Raw genomic sequence first — 24,103 nt, 5'->3', positions numbered from 1 at the left:
TTTTTATTTCCCAAGTTTCTTTTTTTTCAAAAACTTCTTCGGACCTGTACAATCTTTCACTTTTATTCCTATAATCTTTTCTAATATATTTTATTACAATCCCCATATGTTTTTCTCCTCTCTTTCCAAGCACGTGCAACATGAAAATCAATTTCCAAAAAAGAGCACATTTTTAGAATTTTCAAGGTGCATATGAACAAATAAAAAAAAAATTTGCACGTGGAAATATGAAGAAATGATTATACACGTGAGTAATTGGGTAGGATATAATATGACAATTAAATGAGTTTTTATAAGATTAATCATTGAAAATTAAAACGAAATAACATGGATGGTTTATATTATAGGGGAATTTACCTAAAATGACCTATGGTTTAACCTTTTTTAAAAATTTATCATATGTTTTTTTTGTCAAATCTATTATATAATTTACTTTTTGTATCAAATCTGTCTTGGCGTTATCTTTTCCGTCGACATCTAACGGTCATACTGACGTAGCGTCCAAGTGGAAAGTGTGGCCCACTATCTCTCCAAGTGCCACGTCGGCACGGTCGTTAGATGTCGACGGAAAAGATAACGCCGGGATAGATTTGATACAAAAAGTAAACCATATGATATATTTGACAAAATAAAAACATATGATAGATTTGACAAAATAGATAAATCATGAGTCATTTTAAGTAAAAATCCCTTTATTATATTTATCATTTTATAATTATGTTATTATTATAGTGAAACATTAAACGCGGTCCCTCTGCAAATCGATCGAGGAGGCCAGGTGTCATGTTTGCAATTTTAGTCTTGGTATCTGTGCTTTCATTGAGAGTCGAACTCAAGTCCCTTATCTCACAGAGGAGGCTATGATGGGTATCGAGACTGCTCGGTCCCATGTCAGAAAGGAATGAGTTTTCAAGAGCACCCCACTCCTCCAAGAGGCGTTTTAATCCTTGCAAGTTCATGCATACCTGTTGGAGGGACCCTTCTATGTCGAGAATCGTGGTCCCACGCGATGAGTCGACCTCATCAAAAACCATACGATTGAGAGAGGGAGAGAAATCAGGAGCCTGCTGAGTTTTCATGTGAGTTGGCCTGAATTAGGTCCCGCAAGCCAAGCTAGGAATTTGACCTGATCTTGGTCCATATAGCTTTGTTTCGCAAGGACATCGCTCAACGCACGAATCTCAGACCGAGAAAGGTACTTTTAAGGCATGAGATAGCATCAAATTAAAGTCTGAAGATAATAGCCATACCCAATGATCTAGCTAGCTCCTACTCTCTTGTCATCAAATATATATCACGACTTAACTAGTTAATAGGAAAGTATTTAAGAGAGTCGGTCTCGAGAATCATTTTTATCTCTTCCTCTATGGTTTTATATCGACTACTTCCCCGAACTGTACCTATAACATGAACTATAGCATCTATGCAAGAGACACCGTGAGTTATCGGCCTATACATATCATTCGAAATAGGTGAGGGAAACTTGACTGATATTTGTGCCAAGTACTCTCCACATTTCCCTCACTGGTTTCGCCATTTCCTTTTCTCGAAGATGAGCCTTTTGTTCGCCATAGTGAATTGTTATCTAGCGATCGAAGTCCCACTGTCCACACAGTCATGCATAAAAAGAAAGTACATAAACGATGTACCGCCAATTTCAAATCAAATCATGATTTTACAATTTGCCATAAAAAACTGCTTTTACTTAAAAATCGCAGAAAAGGTCGTCCATATGGAACATATGGACAGATTGCTCGGAGTTGCATCTCCAAGATGTGGAGGTTGCAGCATTGAAGGCTCAAATCAGTTTGGGGCAAGAAGCAAATTTCTGGAGTCTTTTCATCAGGTTTTGGGTTCAAATGGCCTTAAATGGATATTCTATATTTTTGTAGATTTGATTTTGAAGATAGGAAGAAAGTAGGTGATAAAGAAGGAGGATGTTTTTCAGTATATTAGGGAAAGATATTTTTGGAAGTTGAGAGGTTAAATTAAGGAAGATAGCATCTACAAGGATTATGCTGAACGAATGCGAGGGGAGGATGAGGAACACACGACATAGACTTGGGCGACATAAAGAGGAGAACAAGGAGGGAATTAGGATTCGTGAAGATGGTTTTCTGCGGAAAATTCGTGATCATCCGGATTTCATTTCACTTTTCTATTCTCTTCCCTTTTGATCGATTATGTCGATCTCCTGTTCTCTTGAGATGTCGACTCTTTGAGGTATGAACTAATTTTATTTTCTAGGATTTCGATATGTTTAGTCGATTGATTTCATGACACTCTCTTGATCTTAATGAATCGATGTATTTATTCCACATCCATGGTGTGATTGCTCGAATCACCAATTCCATTGACTTAGTAATCCCAACGAACTCAGGTTGACATAGACATTATGCGAATAGCCTTTGATTCTGGTTAATCGGATAATCAGGTTGATTTGTGTTTCAGGTACACGTAATTCGAGATAGATACTTCATAAGCCCTTTTTTTTTATTGCAATTCCAATAAAAATATAGGGCGTTAGTCAAAGTAGATATTTTCCTAGGCAATTTGAAAAATACTTAATTAGGAAAGAACATCGAATCTCGTGGTAGTACAATCATTCGTTCGTGAATTTGGGAAGGAGAGTGTAGGTAGAATTTATGAAGTATCAAGGGAAGTCGAGATCCTAAATTTTTATTATCATAGACTGTCGTTAAGTGAACTCTTTGTGCTTCTCGATTGTTAGTTTATTTTGCCTTTGCTAGTTTCATAGCTCATAAAATTCGATTGGTTTGATTTCCATTTAGGATTTTGACAATTTTATTAATGATTTTTTTTGGTACAATATTCCTTAAGAACGATATTTACTCATCCTTATGTTATTTAATGCGACCCGCATACTAATGAGGTATTGAATCGCTACATCGGTCTTACATCAAGTATATAGATATAGTCACGCATATAATATTTATATATATAATATTAAAAAGCAAATTTTGAAAAGAATTTGCATAGCAATCTGCCTTTTTGAGTCAGATTTTGGTACCTATGGATATTTTATTAAAAAAAAAATTGAACAGAGAGAGCAGTGGTTCTAATTTACATATGATATGACAGAGTTGTGCATGCATGAATTAACATTTGCAAGTGGAAAAATCTAATCCCTTTCATGGATAAGTCTTCTTTTTCCACCCAATTTTGTCTTTGCTTTTTTTTCACGGGAAAAAAAGCTCATAAAAGGAGATATCTTAGCACGAACGGTGTCGGCCTCCATCTTCTTTTTGCTCGACCTGAAGAATCTTATCCGATTGGAAAGAAATCGCGGATTTTCCGTTGTGTTCATACCGATGGTTCGATATGCTTCCATTGTTTTAGACATTCCATCGGATTAGGTCAACCTAGCTAGGTGCATCCAAATACATGGAGTATCTTATTTGATATGTGCAGCCAACAATCAAATTTATATATCCTATTTGCTAACGGGCACCGGATTGCCCAACGACAGAATGCGATGGGAAAGTAATTGAAGCATCTTGAACACGTTTCTCGAAATGATGGAGAAAAAAAAGTGATGAGTGAGACTGCAATACGATATAAAATCGAATACAATATCATATTGAAAAAAAGAAAAGATGATATTTATATGAGCTGCGAATTTCAGACTCATGTTTAAAAAAAAGAAAAGAAATCGTATTTTCTTTCTGTTTTTTTCTTCTAAATGATGTTCATGATTTTGTTATTAATTGTTACATTTAATGTAACATTTCGTCTGTGTTTATCTAATTGATTGGCCTATTGGGGCTTTATATTGATGAAGAATGGAAGTAGGAACACCGAACTAGCTTGGACGACTTTTCAACCACAAGGTCAAATCGTGAATGTCATTGAATAATCAAATCTATTAGCTGCAAATTCAAACGATATATACGCACGCATATATATGTCCGCACATATAATTATATCACACAGATATTTTTAATTGTCTTATTTGTTGCATAAACCAATAGCTTTTTTTTTTGAGAAAAAATAAATTATTAATATATATTTATATATGACATGTGCTGAATTGCAATTTGTTTTTGTAGGCTACGTGGGGAAAATGTTCGAATTCTATAAAACATAATGTCGTGATGTTTCAAGCGCGTTGTTACAGATTAGTCGTCGCAGTCACATCTTTCTTCTTTTTAATAATTTTTTTCCCTTTCTTATTTTTTGAAATGTAACTATGAGTCATCATTATACTATCGATAAATATTCATCTGTGTGGTTTTCCTTATTACTCATAGTTTCCAAAACCGGACCGAACTCGATGATTGGCGAATTAGAACCCTCATCAGTTCATCTCTGCTATGTTTGGTGGTCTATTTAGGATATGGTATATACAGTTAGGATTAGCCACGAAATATAAACACATCTTATCCACTTATACTCTCCCAAAGTAACTAATTCAATGTTTTGGTCCAGTTTTGGAATACGTATGTATTAAAAATGCTAAATTCTTTAAAAAGGTGCGCTTCATAATTCTCCTAACATTTATATATATTAAAAAGTCCTTAAATATATTGTATAAATTCTAACTCATACCCTACCATTATAAGTGAAAATTTTCAATTAAAAGCATTTTAAATTAATTATTTACCCTTATCAAATACCAAGTAAATATTTCGTGTCTTAAAGACACAACAAAAAAAAAGAGTGGAATCATACTTTATCCTTTTGATGCTCGCCCTCCCCTCCATATGACCCATACGCTTGACCACACACACTTCTTACGGATTGCTGGAAATTCGGGTGCTTGAGTCATCCATACCTTTTCTTTCTTTCGCATTACATGTTATTAAAAGTTGAATGGTTTCGATTAATTCAGACTCTAATGTGATCAGCTTACTAAGGAAAAATCCGTCGAATATAATTTTACTCAATTTGCAAAATTCGAGTTTGAAGTCTTATTTAAGGAGAATCGGTACCGAACCACCTTGGTCAATCCCCTTTAATATTTATTTATACTATTTTAATATTTTCAACTTCTCTGTCACGTGCACGACTCTTGTACGTCTGAACGTACTAGAAACTACAGAAAAAAACAAAAACAAAGAACTTCCGATACAAGTTATTCACATTTGCGGAACATTATATCCACATGACATGTCGTAAGAATTATTTTACGGCCTATCGTGGCAATTGCTTCAATCTAATGAAAATTCATCCAATTTTATAAATTAAGAAGTGTTTTTTTTCCTTTAATTGGGAAAACTAGGATCGGGTGAGAAAAGTAAAAGCATTTCTATCTATGGGTACGAAAATAAGCTCGGGTTCACATTCAAGTTCAAATAAAGCCTGTAATAAGGCCCGAAAATTAAAGTACGAAATTATCCAAAATTTGGAAGAGCCGTTCGTTGACTTACTAGCCGTCAAAGAGGATCAGACGTCAGGACCGTTCCCCCATCTATATCGCCACGTGGCAAGATCCTGCTGGTGGTGGCCCACAGCCCTCGCTTTATCCGATCCCACCCCCTCCCCCAGGTCTATTTAAACCCCTTCGCTCCAAAACGATTCAAAATCCTAAGCAAAACACTCTTCTTCTTCTTCGTGTCGACGAGCGGAGCTTTAGCTGTGCATTGAACGGAGAGGTAAAGGAGCTCAAATCCATAACCGGTTGGCTTCACAGCTGAAGAGTTGAAGAGCCTCTGCTGTTTGAGGTTCCGAAGATGCCTGCGGCAGGATTCGCGGTGGCTCCCTCGGGAGCCGAGTTCGAGGCTAAGATCACTCCGATTGTGGTCATCTCCTGCATAATGGCTGCTACCGGCGGACTCATGTTCGGCTACGATGTCGGCGTTTCCGGTAAGTTTATCCAAAGCCTTTTCTGAATCTCAATTTCACTGCTCTGATATTGATGGCGTGATACGTGAAGCTGCTCTTAATCTTGGATTCTTTATTCGATAATTTGAAGAAGAAGCTCGTTGGTATGGTTGCATCTGTTAGTTTAGTAATTCGATTGATCAGCAATCGGTCGTCTTTCTTCGCAATTGATCGCAATACCAAAGCATGTAGTCTCTCTCTTGACTGATTAGAATCCAAGTTCCATGGGAGCATCTGATTTTGTTACAGAAATGACCTTCCGTACTAGCTCTGATGAATTCGGTCGCAACTGCTTGTTGACAAAAGAGAGAGTCGGAGAATGTGTCGGTCGTTTGCATATTGCTTGCACGGAACAGTGGAGTGTTAATCACTGCGTAGTTGTTGAGGATAAAGGGCTATTAATTTCCGAGGGCGTAGGTCGAACTGTCAACTGAGTATCTGATAAAAATCAACACTTACCTAATTCTCAATGTGTGAGAATACTCTCCGTTTTGACTTTGGTGATTTGAGCAAGCAGAAGATGACTCAAACAACTGAGGAATTATATTGCTCGACGGAAAATATTTTGCCGTTAGTAGTTGAACGAACAGAGGGCGTGAAATTAGCTCCTCTGTAACTTGCAAAGTCTATTTGCTTACTTTTATGATATATATACCGAGAGACAGGGCGCAACTTAATTAACAGATTGATCTTGATAATGAACAGGGGGTGTCACTTCTATGCCTGATTTCTTGGAGAAGTTCTTCCCGGTCGTCTACCGTAAAAAGCTGGATCCCACAATCAACAGTAATTACTGCCAGTACGATAATCAAGGCCTGCAGCTGTTCACATCGTCGCTCTATCTTGCTGGGTTAATCTCGACTTTCTTTGCGTCATACACCACCCGAGTCTTAGGCAGGAAACCGAGCATGCTTATCGCCGGAATCTTCTTCATAGCTGGTGTGGTTCTCAATTCAGCTGCTCAGGACCTTGCAATGCTCATCATCGGAAGAATTCTACTGGGTTGTGGTGTCGGTTTCGCCAATCAGGTATACTGTTTGTTCTAATTGGTGCAAAATATCAACTTTTTGCACGGATATATCAAAATATTTGTTCTTTTCCATGTGATTGTGGGCTTTTTTTTTTGGTCCGGAAAAGCATCACATGATAGAGATATCTCACTTGGAACAACCTAGAAAAAAATCCAAATAACTCCACTTCTTTAAGTCTCCATCCTTCCTTTTCGAAGATTATTCCTGTCGAAAAACGTGATACTCTTTGTTCCTTTTTTGGTCCCATCTATCTGGTCCAACCTTGAGGGATGAACAGATTTCCTAATTGCTCATGTCATGACCTGAATTTTCAACCGCCTAAGTAGGCTTTTGGACCTTACTTAACTTGTGAAGAATAAACTTAGCTTGGCTTGACGTAAGATGCAACATAACTTGTCTACTACTTGGACTTGGAATATATAGATTTTGTCTAAGAGCGTGTCGGTCCGAAACTCATCTGTTTTTGGCTTTATTGAAGAGCAACTAATAAGCAAACAATGGATGCAGGCTGTTCCGCTGTTCCTTTCGGAAATCGCACCCACGAGAATACGTGGAGGACTGAACATTCTGTTTCAGCTCAATGTTACCATTGGGATTCTTTTCGCCAACCTCGTCAATTACGGAACTGCCAAGTAAGTCCAATTCTCTTTCTGTAGTTAGCTTTTCTGTCGCTTGATGTGGAAAAGAGGAAAGTATCAATTTGAAGAAGTTTTAATGTCTGTCTTCTGTAAGTTTATTGATAGATGTTGAAGTATTCAGCCTGTTTGAGTCCAAAGCTAGCAGGAACATAGCTGGAGAAGCATTTATGCTTAGAAAACCTTGTTCTAAACGAGAAAATATGGGCTAAGATGATCGGACATAATCTTTAATCCTGGGGCTGCTAACAGATTTTTACTTCCCAATTTCTCCTTTAATTTGCTGATGGATTTTGTGGCTGAAACAGGATTAAAGGAGGCTGGGGATGGAGGCTCTCGCTGGGGCTTGCCGGCATTCCTGCTGTTCTCCTGACTGCAGGGGCAATCTTCGTAAAGGAGACTCCCAATAGTCTCATCGAGCGTGGCCGCCATGAAGAAGGAAAAGCCGTGCTCAGAAAGATTCGAGGTACCGATAACATTGAACCCGAATTTCTAGAGCTCGTAGAGGCCAGTCGCATTGCTCAAGAAGTGAAGCACCCATTCAGAAATCTCATGAAGAGGAGGAACCGCCCTCAGTTGGTCATTGCAAGTGCTATGCAGGTCAGTTTCCTTTTTCAAACTATAAGTAGTTTTTCGCTTGCTTTCACTGCAATGTGATTTCGACCTGATAAAACATAGCAAGGAGTTGATCGATACGTCGGACTAACAATTTGTCATTGAACAACAGATCTTCCAGCAGTGTACGGGCATCAACGCCATCATGTTCTACGCCCCTGTCCTGTTCCAAACTGTCGGATTTGGCGATGATGCATCCCTATACTCTGCTGTCATAATAGGAGCAGTCAATCTGGTCTCCACCTTCGTGTCCATCTACGCGGTGGACAAAATCGGTCGGCGAATGCTCCTGCTAGAGGCCGGCGTCCAAATGTTCCTCTCCCAGGTCACCATCGCAATCATACTGGGGTTCAAGGTGAAAGACCATTCCGAGAACCTCAGCCACGGGCTGTCGATCTTCGTGGTCATCCTGGTGTGCACGTTCGTCTCATCATTCGCATGGTCGTGGGGTCCACTCGGCTGGCTCGTCCCTTCAGAGATATTCCCCTTGGAGACAAGATCAGCGGGGCAGAGTGTAACAGTGTGCTTCAACTTCCTCTTCACGTTCATTATCGCGCAGGCCTTCCTCTCGATGCTCTGCCACTTCAAGTACGGGATATTCCTGTTCTTCTCGGGATGGGTTTTCGTCATGTCACTCTTCGTGCTGTTCCTCCTCCCAGAGACGAAGAATATTCCGATAGAGGAGATCACGGAGAGGGTGTGGACGAAGCACTGGTACTGGAAGAGGTTCATGGATGATGACAATGTCTACATCGAGGAGACAGTTAACGGGAACGGATCGAACAAGGTTAATGGGAACAGATCGAACAAGACCGAGCGCAATATTAATCTTCCAACATTGAATTTTAATATAGATGTAGGCTTATAGATAAATCCCAACATTAACGCCGTCCCAAAAAGGAAAAAGGGAAAAAAAAAAAAACAGAGATTTATGCCAACATTGATGTCTTAGAATAGAGAATAGCTATAGCCATATAGTTTGTTACTGTGGATATTGTATGCATGTTGGTTTTGAAGGTATGCTGGAAAACGAAAAATGAAAATACAGTTTTAAATTTTTTTTATATATAAATCTATTGGCTTGTAATTTTTTTTTTCGAGTGTACAGATTTAATTGTGTTTGGAGAGGATAATTCATTAAATATCATATCGAACTCAAAATCTCTTTACCTGGACAAGAGCAATATAACAACACCAAATCCTCCCATTCGAAAAAGCTTTCTTTGGCTGAAAGAAAGATACTACCTATGGCTGTGAGCCAACTTTATGTACATCACCAATTTATATTTTTGCTAATGGATATTGGTGTAACACCGAATCCATTGGTGATTTTGCCCTTAAAGTATAACTTACTCTCTCTTTTAACAAATTTCATCAACCGCTTAGAATAAAGAAGTATGTCGTACATTGAACTCGAACCGGTATTTAAACAATCATATATATTTTGCTCCTCTGTGGAGATACACAGCTATTCATAGTGCAATGTTGTATACTTCTTTGATTCGGTTTTACGTGAGAAATCACATGCTTTATGTGATCTATGCACAGTGATTTAACATCGCAACATGAGATATAAATGATCCTAAGAAATCGAATAACTAGGGCAGTATTTTAGCTAAGTTAATTTGCAGCGAGGTTTGCGAACGCCCTGATTCCAGTCAATTAACAATGCATAATTTGATGATCTATGCATTTTTTTGGAAACGTTTAACCAAACAACAAAGGAGAGAGTAGAAGGGAAGCAACACACAAATTTGACAAGCTTAAAGTGCATTTTAGAGGGAAAATTGTGAAAATATTATTCTCGCAATTGTAGAAGATCAACATTTAATAATGTTTTGTGTCTCCTGGAATCAAATTTGTGTCGTTCTACTTATAAGAATTGATAATACTTGCCACTTAATCGGCCGCTTGTTGAAACTTTAATCTTTTTTTCTTATTAATATTTTTAAGTGAGGCATTACATCACAAGGCATAGTCTCTCTTCTCTTTGTTTTCTTTTTGATATATTAATAATGGTTAACATTCATAATTCATGTAATATCGTGATCCTACCTAGCCGATGGTCCATATATAGTGCACTCGGACGGTTTTAATGAGATTCACCTAATGGGGGTCTCCATACCCCAACGAAGTATTTTGATGAGATTCATCAACAGCAGGAGATGTAACAGAAGGATTAAAAAAAAATATGCCTAGAATTCAAAATTTAGGGACTGATATGGAAAACTCTCTAGTCCAGGAAGTAAAAAGGCCAAATGGAGATTTACGAGGACCGATCGGTGCAATTTTGCTGTAAAAGAATATATGTTCCTTCCATTACGAATGTAGTAATATATCTGCAAGATCCAATCTTAAACATCCTTTGCTTTGAAGACTGTCAATCAAAATGAATGCATATAATTAAGTATACCTAGCTATTATATGTGTCGCCTTGGGTTGCTCCCGGTCGGTGGTTAAGCTTTGAAAACCCATTGCATGTTGGATTTTATTGTGAGGATGTTTTAGTGAATGTAGATTCAGATTGACAATGACACAATAACTCCTTTTCTGTCCTTTAATTTTGACTAAATATTCGATGAGTGTTATGAGGACCAATCAATATGCTTATAACTTATAAGTGGAATATATTTTTCACTTTCAAGCATTTTGATTGAATATTAAATATGCAAGTGGACAAGTAATACTCACCGAATATTTGCTCCTTAATTTGCTATTGTATAGGGTCCGCTTACTACGTTGACTGAGAGGCCAAACCAGATCCACGTGTGCTTTAAATAAGCGCATTGGGGAATTAATTTGGTACGGCAGGACCTGAGAAGGATTATAGTGCAGTAGCATTAGATGTCTGTGTTTTTTGAACCGTGAGATTTCACGTTCAATTCTCAAAACATAAACTTATTTGCCTTTTTATTTACCCATATTCTGTGACTGGCTACTCATTGACCTTGTTATAACCCAAAAATGGGTAGGACGGGACTAGAGTTTAGAGCCCTAGCAATTTGGGACATGATCAAAGATGGACTGAGTGAGGTAGAGAGGGGCAGTTACCCCTTTAAAATTTTCGTGCTTTAAGAAGATTTATTTATAGTTTTTCAAATTTTGATGAAATTCTTTATATTCGCTCCCAAACATAGAAAAATTATTTTGCACCCCTTTAAAGATCCCCCGTTAATCTAAATCCTCGGTTCGTCCCTGCAATTGCATGATGATGAGCTTCAACCAAACTAACAAACCTTGATCAATTGTGATGGCCTTCGATCAGCTTCGGTTGTCTAAATCATGAATAGAAGCCAATTAAGGGATAACAAAGCAACTCAAGAGTGAGTGAGTGTCGAGTGCGTACAGACTTCAGCATTTATATTTTAGATTTTTCAAGAAACGGCAATAATAAGCTAGGTGACCAAAATCGAGGTGCAAAGCGATCCTACTATAACACAGAAAACTTGAGGGGGCAAAGCGTGCTTGATTAGAAAATAGAGGTGGTGCAAAGTGCAATTACCACATTTCTGTCATCGTCATCATCAAGTTCGTCGACACATGTTTTCTTTTAAGGAATCCCTAATTCCGAGTATTGTGAATGGAGAAAAATTACAATTGATTCGGCCTTGTTTGGCAAATGAAATTTTTTTTAACTCTACTCCACTTATTTTCAATTCATCAACATAATTATTACTTTAGTCATCTTCAAATTTTTTTTATCTTAACTATCATTCAATTCAATTTTTAATATTAAATTCTCTCACCTATTCATTACTTTTTTTCACAATTTATCAATACAATCATTATTCTCTTTTAACTATTTATTACTTTTTCTAATTTTTTCATAATTCAACAACACAATCATTATAATTTCAAATAAATATAATTATTTATAGTTGAAATGGAGTGGAGTGGATTAGAATTAAAAAAAATTTATTTGCCAAACAAGGCTACCTTTTAATAATGCAATTTAGTTCAAACTTGAATCAGTTGGAACTCATTGAACTTTCAGGTATATCATGTGTTGCTTACCGATTGTATATGTTTGATAACAAAATTTGATTTTACTTTATTTTATTTTATTTTTCCCTCAATTCAAGTCATTACTTTTTTTATCGTTTAATTTTTCTCTCATACTTTTTCTTATCTATTATTTAAATTAATTTTTTAATACAAAATTCTCTAAACTATTGAACATATTGTTTTCAATTTTGACATTTTTTTCCTCAATTCAATAACGCAGTCATTACTTTTTTATTTTTTTTTTAGATTCTCTCGCATACTTTTTTTAATTACTTTTATCTTTATTTTTTCAAATTAAATTCAATTAAATTTAATTTCGTTATCAAAGCCGTGGAAGTAAGTGAATGAAAGAAAGAAGCTGCTTCACCAAAATCGGGGCAAAAAAGCCGCGCGCTCACTCTTCCGTTAAAGAAATAAACTCGCCTCCAAACGCACCACACTCTCAACCAACCAACACACACGCGTAAACAAACCAGAGTTGATTTGAGTTTTGGTTGGTGGTCAATAAATCCTTCCACAGACACAGCCAGAGCCAGAGCCAGAGCCAGAGCCAGTCTTATAAAATCCTCACTCTCTACCTCTCTCTCTCGCTCTCTCTCTCTCTCTCTCTCTTTTTGTAAGAGCTTGTCTGAGCTGATCAATCTGCTTTGGCAGTCTCCATATATGCACACACAGACATATATACATACACAGAGAGAGATCTAGTCTGGTGTGTCGTCGAACGTCATGGCAGGTTCGATGTTCGGGGGAGGAAGAGAAAGAGCGGGTATGGTGGGAGCTGTGGTGGTGCTGGCGGTGGCTCTGGGGTTGCTGCCGGCGTTGACGGAAGCGGCGGTGTACAAAGTTGGGGACGCCGCCGGGTGGACGACCATCGGCAACGTCAACTACAAGCAGTGGGCTGCCCTCAAGAACTTCCAAGTTGGTGATGTCATCAGTATGTTCACTCCCCACTCCCCTCCCTCTCTTCTGTTCTAATTAAACTCCATTAGTTACCAGTATGGATTGATTTAATTAGCCCGGAGCTGTTTTTTTAATTAAAAAAGATTTTAATTTTGAATCTTGTGAATAGAGAATCGGTGAGTCTTATGTGTAGCTCTTTATTGTTTGATTGATTGACGAGAGACGATAGACAATGTAATTAATTCTGTGTGGGCAGGACGCCATAGACAAGCGTGGTAAGTCACAGTCTCTTCCCGAACCGATACCGGGTGGGTTTAGCATGTTAAATAATAATGGAATGGTCGACGGTCGACTGTCGAGTCTCAGTTTGGTCTTTTGACTGCTTGATCAGTGTCACTTTCGATTTGGAGAATGACAAGGAGACCGACATGCATAACAAGGACGAGATGGTTAAATATAAATAAATAAATAAATTGTATCATATCATATAATATATACCCTCCGTTTTTTTGGGTAATTATATTTCCTCCTTCATATCCCTAATCTTTGATTTTTTTAAAAATTTTATTCACTAAACTATTCTCTTTTTATAATAGAATTTAATTTCATATTGGAGATCTCTTATGAAGTAGTGGGCTGCTCCGATCTACAAGAAAGGGAAAGCGTGAATTCATTATTTTTCATACTTTTTGGCAGCAAGCAATCAAATTGAAGGGCCATGTATTAGTCTTCCCTTCTACGCCACATTGAAGAGCGATGTTATTTCACGCCAATAATCATTATAAAAGTACTAATTCAAAGAATTTCACTCACTCTACCGTAAAAACTCTACCCAAAAAGAAAATCACACTCACGTTCATATAAAATGTAATTTAAAAATATTCAAGAAGTATTCAATATATGTAAGTGTTAGAACGATTATTAGATATATCTTTTAGTAAGATTTATCAATTTTTAATGTTTTCGTAAAATTTTTTAAAAAATTGTTCGAGTCAATATTAGATTGTACCAAGGCAAACGCACTGTGAATGCAATTTCCCAATCGCGTTTGGTTTTTTTTTTTTAAGCATAATATTTCACTTGGCTTTGACCCTCTTGGAGTTACCAAAACCCAATGACCAATGGTCTCTGCACCTTTCTTGATGGGATGCATTGACTAGCTCGACAATTCATAGGAACCGTTCTTTTTCGAGACTAAGGAGCCGTTTGGATAGAGTTAAAGTTATTTTAATTTTGATTTTGATTGTGGAAATGGACAAATGAAATGTGATTATAAATTTAACTTGAAAAATATGTATTTTTATTGTGCAGTGTGTTGAGTTAAAGTTAAAGTTAAAGTTAAAATCAAATTTCTTTAAATCCAAACGGAGACACTTTGGATTTCCTTAAATACCCGAGTTATATTAATTACACCTGATTATGGGAAAATGGGTTCGATGCATTGATTTAGAATCAGGAGGACCTTTGTTCAATTTTTACGTAAGGGAATTTTCATATTCCTATGTTTTTCTTTTCCTAATTATTTAATTCTTGATTCATAAATTTCGTTTGTAATCGAAAGGAAAATAATAATAATAATAATAATAATAAAACCGATTGATGGTGGGTCACGTTGTCGCATGTAGCCTTGCCTAGCAAACCAAGCTTAAAAGCCTGTAGGGGTTTCATTATTTTTAATTTCAAAACATCGGGTGCACGCTTCGATCATTAAACATCATTTTATATCATTCATTCATATATATAGATATATAGACATATAGACATAGGTGTATATATATATATATTTGGTGGAATGCTCAAAAAGGTAGTCGACAGATGGTATGATTTAAGGAAGGACGGGTGTGTCCTTAGTTTGGTGCCCGCAGCGGAAAAATGTAGTCGACATAATATAAAACTTGTCTCATTCCCCACCACCTTTTCTAGATGGAACAAATAAAGACAGCAGCAATTATTTCTTGGATTGTTAAAGCTTGGATGGACCGATTCCTCCCAACAGAATTTTACAATTATATTCTCTTAATTCTGAAGCATGTTTCTTACACTTATCCCCCCCCTAATATTTTACCATCAAATTATCTTATTATTTGCATCCGTCCCTGACTGTTAAGAGAGGTCTATGTATATGTAATAAGGGATTCGGGTGCATGTGAGAAGTTCTCTGGTACAATCGCTTTAATAAATTGATTATACTATACATGAAAAGTAAATCAATTTTACAGTAGAATACCTTAATGTTAAGTGAATTATTTATTTATATAAATTATACGTATTTTACGTAAATTAATAAGAACTTTTAGTAATTCATTTACAAGTGAAGTAAACTGCACTGATTATTTCAAAGATATTTATAGATTTTGAGTGATGAGTTCACTTATGTTTTTGTAAATTCCTTGGTTACATGGTATTATCACTTTAGTTGGTTCTACCGATATATAATTTCTCGAACGCAGAGCGTCTTGGTTTCACGTGAATGATGAGTTAGTTCTTTTTACACTCAAATTAACCCTTGTCTCACTCGTTTTAGTCACCAATTTTCAATATATGATAGTGGGATTTCTTGTACTTTTTTTTATTTTGTTTTCTCTATTTTAGTATTAGGTCCACCAGCCTCCCACGCACACCTCCATTTCGTGTATATATATAGTTTATATTTATGTATGAGAATTTGCTTCCTTAACCATATCGATCAATCAAGTTAATCATTTATGTAACCTTATGCTCTTTTTTTCCCAGTCTTCCAGTACAACCCCCAGTTCCACAACGTGATGCAAGTGACGCACGCTGAGTACAAGGCGTGCAACACCACATCCCCGAAGGCGACCTACACCACGGGCAATGACTCGATCACCATCACCACCCGCGGCCACCACCACTTCTTCTGCGGGGTCCCAGGCCACTGCCAGGTTGGGCAGAAGGTCGACATTAACGTGCCTCGGATCCGAGCGTCTTCTGCCGGCCCTATGGGGGCTCCTGCCCCTTCCTCCGGGGCAACAGACTCCTCGACCGTTCCAGCATCCGGGGTGCCGGGTCCCTCTCCGAACTCAGGATCCGCTCTTATTAGTGCTTTTGGGGCCGGTTCTTGTTATAACCTAGGAATGACGATCGTGCTTGTCCTTGCGTTTTACAGTTCTATTTTCGTCTAAAGCGAGTTGAGTTTCGTACATGTGATTTTGGTGGCTTTTGGCATGCTCGTGATCATATGATAATGTCGGTATAGCAAAGTTACAATGTACTTAGAAATTTCTTGTGTTTGGCCAATACAGTCTTGTTTTGAGTCCTTGACTAGAATAATAATCGATGTCATGCCAGTGGGTCGGTCCATCTTCGTTTTATCCCTCCCTTTTTTCCGGTTCTTTTTTTCCTTGAAAGCACAGCTCTTTATCGATAAATTAGATGGCAAATTGCGCTATCAATAAACGGACTTTACCTATAGTAGAGGTGTTCAAAATTCAGTGGTAATGTCTCATCATCAATGCCAAATTCACGCCCCGATAAAAATCAGTTTTAACTAAAAAGTTTAAGAATACCTCATATTTCATGAAGAAAAATAAATAACAGAGAATTGCAATGCTGAATTAGGTTTTCATGTCTAACCAAAGAGCTTTCACGATCATACTAGACTGAATTCGTAATCTCCACATCATAATATTATATACCAGTTCTGCTGGATCGCAGTGTCAAGTCAATACAGGGCACACTGGCAGCAAACTCGGCCGTCTTGATGGAAAATTTTATAGTCTTCCAAAAGAATTAATCGAGCAATCCTTCTCCCCCTTATCGGGTGGGGGTAAATTTCAATGGAAGAAAATCAGGGACCTCGATTCCTATGGCTAATGAAATGCTGCTATATATATTTGGAAAAAGAAAAAGAAAAAAGAAGAATACATTTAATCTTTTATTAGCTTCTACTAGATGAATGGTTTTGGAGGAGGCCATTGAGAAGTGGATCCTCCACCTCTGCACTTGTCATTCTTTTATCCCGCCGTCGAGCTCTGCCCATCACAGCACAAATGCGATGCAAATTAATCAGGTTGTGAGTTAAAAGGTCAAAATGAAGAAAAAACAAAGGCATGCTTTGAGCAAAGGGGGGAATGCAAACTATATTTATACAACTGAAAATCATGAACAGAATGATTCGGTTTTGAATAAACTTTCAAATCAATCTGCTCTAGCAGCAGTTTTATTATGGACTTCTACACATCGCTTAAACTTTAGGTGAATCATCTTGATGTTAAAAGTGAGTGAAGCATCAGAGAGACCTTACACTGGTCGATTGTAGCTCCACGTTATCCAACTCCCCATTTTCCTGCTGCAGAAAACCATCCATCTGTTAACAATTATGCAGAAAAGCAGAATTATCGAGTTGAAAAAAGCCCAAACGACCATATTACCTCTTCAATCATCAGATCCTTTCTCGTGATCAAACCAATCACACGAGAGGCTCGGGGCACTACAAAGATATGCCTTAATCCCAACTGGCGGAAAAGATTGTAAACCTACATTATCAGCCACACAGAGCACTGATCAGATCAAGCAGTAAATTCAGGAAAAATTCCTTGATTTCCTGGAAGTCGGAAATATTTCCAGGTTTCATCTTTTCCCTTGAAAAATGAGTAAACAAGGAAAGATGGTTGAGAACTTCACATGACGCTATACAATCTAAGATGTCTAGTAAGACCATGATCCAACTCATATCTTACTCCTCTTTTTAGTTTAGTAAAGAAAATCAGAAGACAGAAAAACATTCGCCACATTCCCAAAGGGGTACAAACTCATATCCTCACCTTTGTCAAAGACATATCTTCTGGGACAACATAAGGAGATGGGTTCAAAAATGGGGCAAGATCAATGTACATTTCTAAGTCATCAGAGCCTAGGTGTATGTCCTCTATCGATAGACCTCGACTGGAAACTGGTTTCACGAACTCGGTGAAATTGTGCCTTCAATTGGAAAATCCACAATATATTTGTTATGGAAAAATGAGTATGATAAAATCTTGAAAGTTCATTTAAATTGATCTGTGGCTCGCTTACATGATTTGCCTGGCTCCAACTCGAGGCTCCGAGGGTAAAGGACTGTGCTGGAAATCTATCTTAGACTGCAGAAGCACCAGTAAGTGACTGTGGCATGAAGAAATGCTGAAGTTATTTCTGGTCCCCAATTGGTGCATTCCAGAACTCAAAAAGAAATATAAATAGAAGATGAAGAGCATAAATGCTATATGACCAAAACTTACCTGCGCAGCATTAGTCCAATAACTAGCGTTTCTCCACCTCTAGCATGATCTATTACCTAATATTTTTCAAAAGATGTAAGAAGAGACAACTTTCAAGATAGCTAATTGAGACAGAATCAACAGAGAGAAAGCAGAAGCCATACTGGGAAGCCATTATGCTTGTTGCTTCGCAGAATAGACACAATATCAGCAACCTTAGCAATACGAGGCAAAGAGACCACCTTCAAAAAAATAAGAAAACAATAGTAGTTATAGGAGTGTTAAAATATTTTGTATTTGCTAATCCAAAAAATTTAGCATTCGACAGCAAGTGAAAACAGGGCTTTGAGAATCGAAGAAGTGACTTTTCCGGAAGGTCACAATGCTAAACATGCATAAACCAATCCTACCCTAAAGTATAGAAGATTTCAATGAGGTAAAAGCTCCAGATGTTTTTTTAGCTTTAGTCCATAGTAAATGATCTGTTCAAGAACCCAAAGACATTCACCTTCTGATTTCCACTAGCCTCCTTTGCCGTCATCTTACGCATCTCATACTTAGGTCTTGATTCCAGCAACGGTATGCCTCTCAACCGAGCCTGCTCTTCATATAGACCTTCATTAAATGCATCACCTACTGCCTACAGTAGAAAGGGAGTTACGTACTCAAAGCGCCTCTGTATTACTAAATGATGCTAGAGAAGTCGAATAAGTAATACCTTCGATATGAGAAGAACAAGCATGATGAGAGGCAGCAGTTTCAAGTTATTTGTTATTTCAACCATGATTACACAAAGCGAGACTGTCATTCGCATTGAACCTCCAAGAAAAGAAGCGGCTCCAAGTAAAGCATACCTGAAAGCACAAACAAGAATGACAGCAAATACTCAGAGAAATATAATTTATCCAACATAGAAGAAAGCATAAAATAAAACCGGTCAAATATGAAACCTGCTGAACCATAGACCATAGATACAGTTCAGGGTGTTTAGTGAGACTATCATTATCATAAAAGATAATATCACCAGAAAAATATCATATAAAGATATGTTAGAGAATCTGTTCATGTCGGATCCAGATTCCACAAAAACCAGACTCTGCAGTTCATTTCTTGGTCCAGCCATCTGGATTTCAAAATGGTAAATGAAACTTCCGACAGTGAAAATAGATCTTTATGAGAAACATCATGATAGAAGCCATAAAGAGGCTTACGTTCCCTCTTCAATGTTAAGCTTCTGGTAAAAGTTGACAACAAACATGCCAACAAGTCGGCCATATGTCGATCCTATCATTATGCCTGGGATAAACTGACCAGCTGGAACAGCAGAACCAAATGTCACAACGGCCAAAGTGTAAAACATAACCTGCACACATTACAAAAGATTTCAGAATTAGCATTTTCATAAAATAAAATATAAAAAAACATATTGAATGGAAAACACTAAGGCCGGATCGAATTAACAAAAGCTAAAAGGTTTAACATAGTTTCACTCAGTAACAAGTGTCAGGAGGACTATGTGATCCACATACTAGACTAAAAAGTATCCGCAAACACAAAACAATAACTAAATAGCTTTATTATGTCACACACACCATGAAGTAACCAATGCACCAATGCCACTTGAATATCTTTATACATCAAGAAAATTCTATGGGCAAATATTGCATGGAAATGGGATCACTAAAACAGAAAGTGCTAGAGGAGATGACATACCAAAAAGGTTAGTAGACTCTGCGCGCTAAACTCGTGAACTGTTTTTGCACTAAATAAGTTTCTTATTGCATCATCCTGTAATAACAATTATACCCATTATGAAACTCCCCTAAAAAAGTTGATCTTTTAAATTTTTCTTTGCATTTTCATTCCTATGAAATCATCTTTTTTTACAAAAATATCGATAATTATGGATATGAAAAACTGCTCGATACCTGAGTATTGAAGAATATAGTTGCAAGATCATTATACTCCGGGTCCTTGCTGCAGTAGAACTGTGGTTGATATCAAGTAGAAACAACATCATCGACATGAACGTCTCTTCAGTTATGATATCATAGACGAACATTCTACAACCAACAAAAATGGGAACATCATACCTTTACATAATTTCCATACATTCCGGGAGAGCGTGGACATTCAATGCTAGAACTGGGATCTGCCTCAGGGCAGGGAGTGCATTTTCTTAACAATGGCAGCCCAAAGGATATGATTGATGTCAAAATGGAGATGAGACATGCTTCAATTATCTGTTAATTGATTATAAGGAGAAGAGCACGTGAAGTCCCAGTGTAAGAAAAGGACATAACAAATCATTGACCAAAATTAATTCCTACTACAGCTATTCTTAAACCTCACCTTAACACGGTTTCCTTTCTTGTGCAGATAATTTCGACGCCAGGAAGTTATATAAAGTGTAAGCTGGTTAAACAATGCTCCTACGTGACAAGGGCAGATTACTAAAGATTAGCCGATACAAAGATGGATAAATTGGATACGGTCATTGAACTCAACCAGAAGCCTACCTAGAAGACCCCCAATAACCCCAATGATGGCCATTGGCAGTAGTTCCTGAAATGAGTAATCTTCTTGACCACTAGAAGGAAGCATCATTGAAATTTAGTCAGCAAAACTGATACAGCACATTTCAAATTTTAAAATTGAGAACATGATCCTAACCCTGATATGTCCCATATTATGAAGCCACCAGAGCCAAAATGTCCACAGTTTCCACTTTTACACCATCCCATTGCTGTACGCACCACAACAGCAACAATTGCTGAAGTGAAGAAAACACGCCACATAAGTTGACTCCTCCACCTTCAAAAGTTTTATTTTATAAGTCAGTATGCAGTGCAAACATTCAAGAATAACCTACAGCTCGGAGTCCTGACCTTTAGGGCCAAATAGCAGGAACCAAAATTGCAGAGCATGTGTAATTAGCACATAATTTATATAGGCTAAAGGAAATTACAAGGTTTTACCATGATGTGACTTCTTCCAAGGCAAAAAGAACACCACCAACTGGGGCTCTGAATGCAGCTGCAACTCCAGCTGCACATCCGCAAGTTACCTTTTAACAAAGTCAGATGCACATCAACCCCATTACTAGTTTCAAGATACTGAGCACAGAAAGAAAAAGAAATCCGGGCTGTTCTCCTTTTTCCCCCCTTCAGTCAACATATATAACCTCCCCCCCCCCCCCCCCCCCCCCAAAAAAAAAAAAAAAGATGTGTCCATGCATGAGAGGGTTTTGCAAGTCATATGGTATTTGATATAAAGATAAAGAACCTTAAAATATCCTTGATTAGTTAATCATCTGTTAGTCTAGAACAAACTTAATTCAATTAAAAATGAACAAATACACCTAGTTTGAGACGTACAGCAAATCAAAAGGAACCGTTAAAATCCATTAGAAGATATGCTATTAATCTTACGGGGCATGGAAACTCACAAGATCACGCCGATCCCTGTCATTCTTGAAAACTTGTAGCCACCTGGAACTTAGATGATACTTTGTGGAGCCACCCTGAATGAGAAATGAGTTTTAAGGGCACCATTAGAAAAGTGAAACCTGAATATAAAAAAATCCTACATCTGCATAGCATTTATCAATCCTCGCATCTCACGAAGAAAACCACGCAAAGACAATAGGAACTGGATATAAAAAATGATTAAGTTATGGAGTAAGCACAGTTGACAAGAATGAAAACTATGTGCTTACTTGACCAAACAAGGACGCAATACAAGCACCCGTATGGACAAGAGGACCTTCTTTACCAAGAGCTAAACCCCCTCCGACAGAACCTATGCTTCCAAATATCTGTGGCATTGTCAATATATACACCAAAGCAGGCAATGGAGTAGGCTCCCACAAATTACAATTTTTTCATTGGTAAAAGATAAAAAGTTAACCCAAAATAAAAGAAGATAAAAAGTTTAATTCATCAACAAAGAGGAATAACAAAACATCGAGCTTACCTTTCCAATCAAAGTTCTGAAGAAAAGAATACCATGGATATCAACTCCTGAAGTTTCATATGATTATCAGAACCAATTAACTTATAGCACTTCAAAAGAAAACCAAAACAACAGGGAGGGCTTACCATTCAAATAACCCTTGATTTCAGGAATTCCAGAACCAGCTGCTGCTGGTGCAAATTGCGTGACGATATATACAGAAGACAAGACTAAAAGCAAATTGAACAGAACGTATAATAGGAAACCGGCCAGATATGATTTCTGTATTATTGCGAAAGTGAGTGAAAACTTCCATCCGGCAAAGTTCTCTACAGATATATTGATGAAAACGGCAGCTAATCCAGTCCCTGAAACCCCAAAAAAAAAAAAAAAGCTTAAATACTTCGAACTGAATGCTCTGTGAATCATGGATGTTGCCCCAAAAAAGCCACTATAATTATGAAAAAGTGAGACTGAAATTTCCTAATTTTAGCATGTCATCTATAGCTGAAAATCATAAACCCAATGATCAAGTACTCTCAAAGAGAAGGCTCGAGTTAATTTTCTGTTTCTTATTCCAAGAGAAATGGAAAAAATCTATTGGCAATAGATGTCTTACAAGCCCAGAAAATTCAAGCAATAAACCCTACTAAAAAAAGAAGTCCGGCTACTTCGATGCGCCATTCGTCTTCCCACTATAGGGATCAAAGATGTTTCCATAACAGGTTATATCTCCATCTCCCAATTAGATGACTTTTCATAACAAGCAAGAAGAAAGATGAGCTAAAATTGTCTCCTCTGTAAAACCAATTAGAGTCATCCAATCAGCTCACCAATTCCGATGAGCAACGCGAAGAACCACTTTACAGCCACTTGATATATGACAAACAACTTCCCTCTCTGCGCCTACAAAATCTCATACCAAAAGGGAAGAGACAATAGTCAATGGAAGAACCACAAAGCAGCGGATCGATCATTGATGCACATATACAAAGAAAATCGAACTTCCTTCGCAAGGGGAAGAAAGCGAGCTGACCTGCTCTTCCCGGTAGGCATAATTCTCGATGACTTCGTAGTCAAGACTCTCGACGCTGCTCCCATCGCTCTTCTTCGAGATGCCTATGGCATCGAACTCGCCGTCCTCCGTGTTCGGGAGGCGAGACCAGACCAGCCTGGCGGTCTCCATCCCGTTCTGCAGGTGATTCGACAGCATGACGGACTACCACTGCCCGTCCGATCTCGCAAACACCCAAAACCCCAGCTCGTACTTCACCGCCAACGAGCTCGCCTCAGGGAAGCAAACTGAATCGCCACGCGGAGACTTCAGGCGCACATCACAAAGAGGGACATTCCACCGAATTTGACTGAAGAGTGCTGCAGCGGAAGAGAATCAATGGAGGAAGAGAAGGAAATGCAGAGAGAGAAGGTATAAGCTGACGACTATGGCGAAGAATCGTATATGACTCTCTCTCTCTCTTGCTGTTCTTCTGTGGGTAGTGCCGTTCTCTGTCTCCCTGCCGTGAGCTCAATCGAGGTCGGGTCTCTCCCTCCTCGTCTTCCAATATATTTTTTTTTATTTTATTAAAAACTTTATTAATTAATGTTAATTTTAATTAATGTTATTTTTGTTTTTCATAACTGCTGACGTCGGACAGGTCTTGCACGTTGATGTTTGGCCCCGCCTATGTAATTATATGTTGTTTTTCTTTTGGAACAAGCAATCCTAGTAATTTCAAATCTCATTCCGAGCAACATGACTTATAATTTACATAATATTAGATAACCATTCAATTGATGCGATTAAAATTTTGGATTATGAGAATTTTTAGGCACGTCGCTCTGATTTAGCATTTTGCCTGTTTGATTTCAAGATTCTATTTTAGAATCACAATTTTAACTTAAC

The 24,103-nt window shown here is 37.7% G+C and overlaps 3 protein-coding genes across 4 annotated transcripts; 2 read left to right on the top strand and 1 right to left on the bottom strand.

Annotated features, from left to right (window-relative positions):
• Positions 1–5,537: 5,537 nt before the first annotated feature.
• LOC116209307 (sugar transport protein 13-like) lies at positions 5,538–9,219 on the top strand. The gene is made up of 5 exons (XM_031542908.1): positions 5,538–5,826; positions 6,550–6,872; positions 7,383–7,507; positions 7,819–8,110; positions 8,238–9,219. The coding sequence occupies exons 1-5, from the start codon at positions 5,694–5,696 to the stop codon at positions 8,991–8,993; spliced, it is 1,629 nt and encodes a 542-aa protein (XP_031398768.1). The 5' UTR covers positions 5,538–5,693; the 3' UTR covers positions 8,994–9,219.
• A 3,402-nt stretch (positions 9,220–12,621) lies between these two features.
• Positions 12,622–16,362, top strand: LOC116207687 (chemocyanin-like). Its single transcript, XM_031540753.1, has 2 exons — positions 12,622–13,064; positions 15,764–16,362. The coding sequence occupies exons 1-2, from the start codon at positions 12,857–12,859 to the stop codon at positions 16,171–16,173; spliced, it is 618 nt and encodes a 205-aa protein (XP_031396613.1). The 5' UTR covers positions 12,622–12,856; the 3' UTR covers positions 16,174–16,362.
• Positions 16,363–16,646: 284 nt separating this feature from the next.
• LOC116207686 (chloride channel protein CLC-d) lies at positions 16,647–23,746 on the bottom strand. Of its 2 annotated transcripts, none has more exons than XM_031540751.1 (23): positions 23,237–23,746; positions 23,034–23,106; positions 22,347–22,568; positions 22,222–22,268; positions 21,965–22,063; positions 21,695–21,769; positions 21,225–21,313; positions 20,920–21,060; positions 20,766–20,836; positions 20,599–20,678; positions 20,340–20,489; positions 20,175–20,234; positions 19,960–20,034; positions 19,458–19,609; positions 18,965–19,100; positions 18,755–18,886; positions 18,411–18,488; positions 18,268–18,323; positions 18,065–18,151; positions 17,815–17,971; positions 17,422–17,526; positions 17,290–17,339; positions 16,647–17,022 (listed from the first exon to the last, which is right to left on the bottom strand). In XM_031540751.1, exons 1-23 carry the CDS (start codon positions 23,411–23,413, stop codon positions 16,929–16,931), a joined length of 2,406 nt encoding a protein of 801 aa, XP_031396611.1. In that variant the 5' UTR covers positions 23,414–23,746; the 3' UTR covers positions 16,647–16,928. The 2 variants fall into 2 exon arrangements, with proteins under 2 accessions (XP_031396611.1, XP_031396612.1); XM_031540752.1 differs by having other exon boundaries at positions 17,290–17,336.
• Between the last annotated feature and the right edge of the window lie 357 nt (positions 23,747–24,103).

Source organism: Punica granatum, chromosome 5 (assembly GCF_007655135.1).
Source record: "Punica granatum isolate Tunisia-2019 chromosome 5, ASM765513v2, whole genome shotgun sequence".
Classification (NCBI taxonomy): domain Eukaryota; kingdom Viridiplantae; phylum Streptophyta; class Magnoliopsida; order Myrtales; family Lythraceae; genus Punica; species Punica granatum.
The sequence above is the reverse complement of the archived record's forward strand: the minus strand, read 5'-3'. Positions and strand labels throughout refer to the sequence as shown.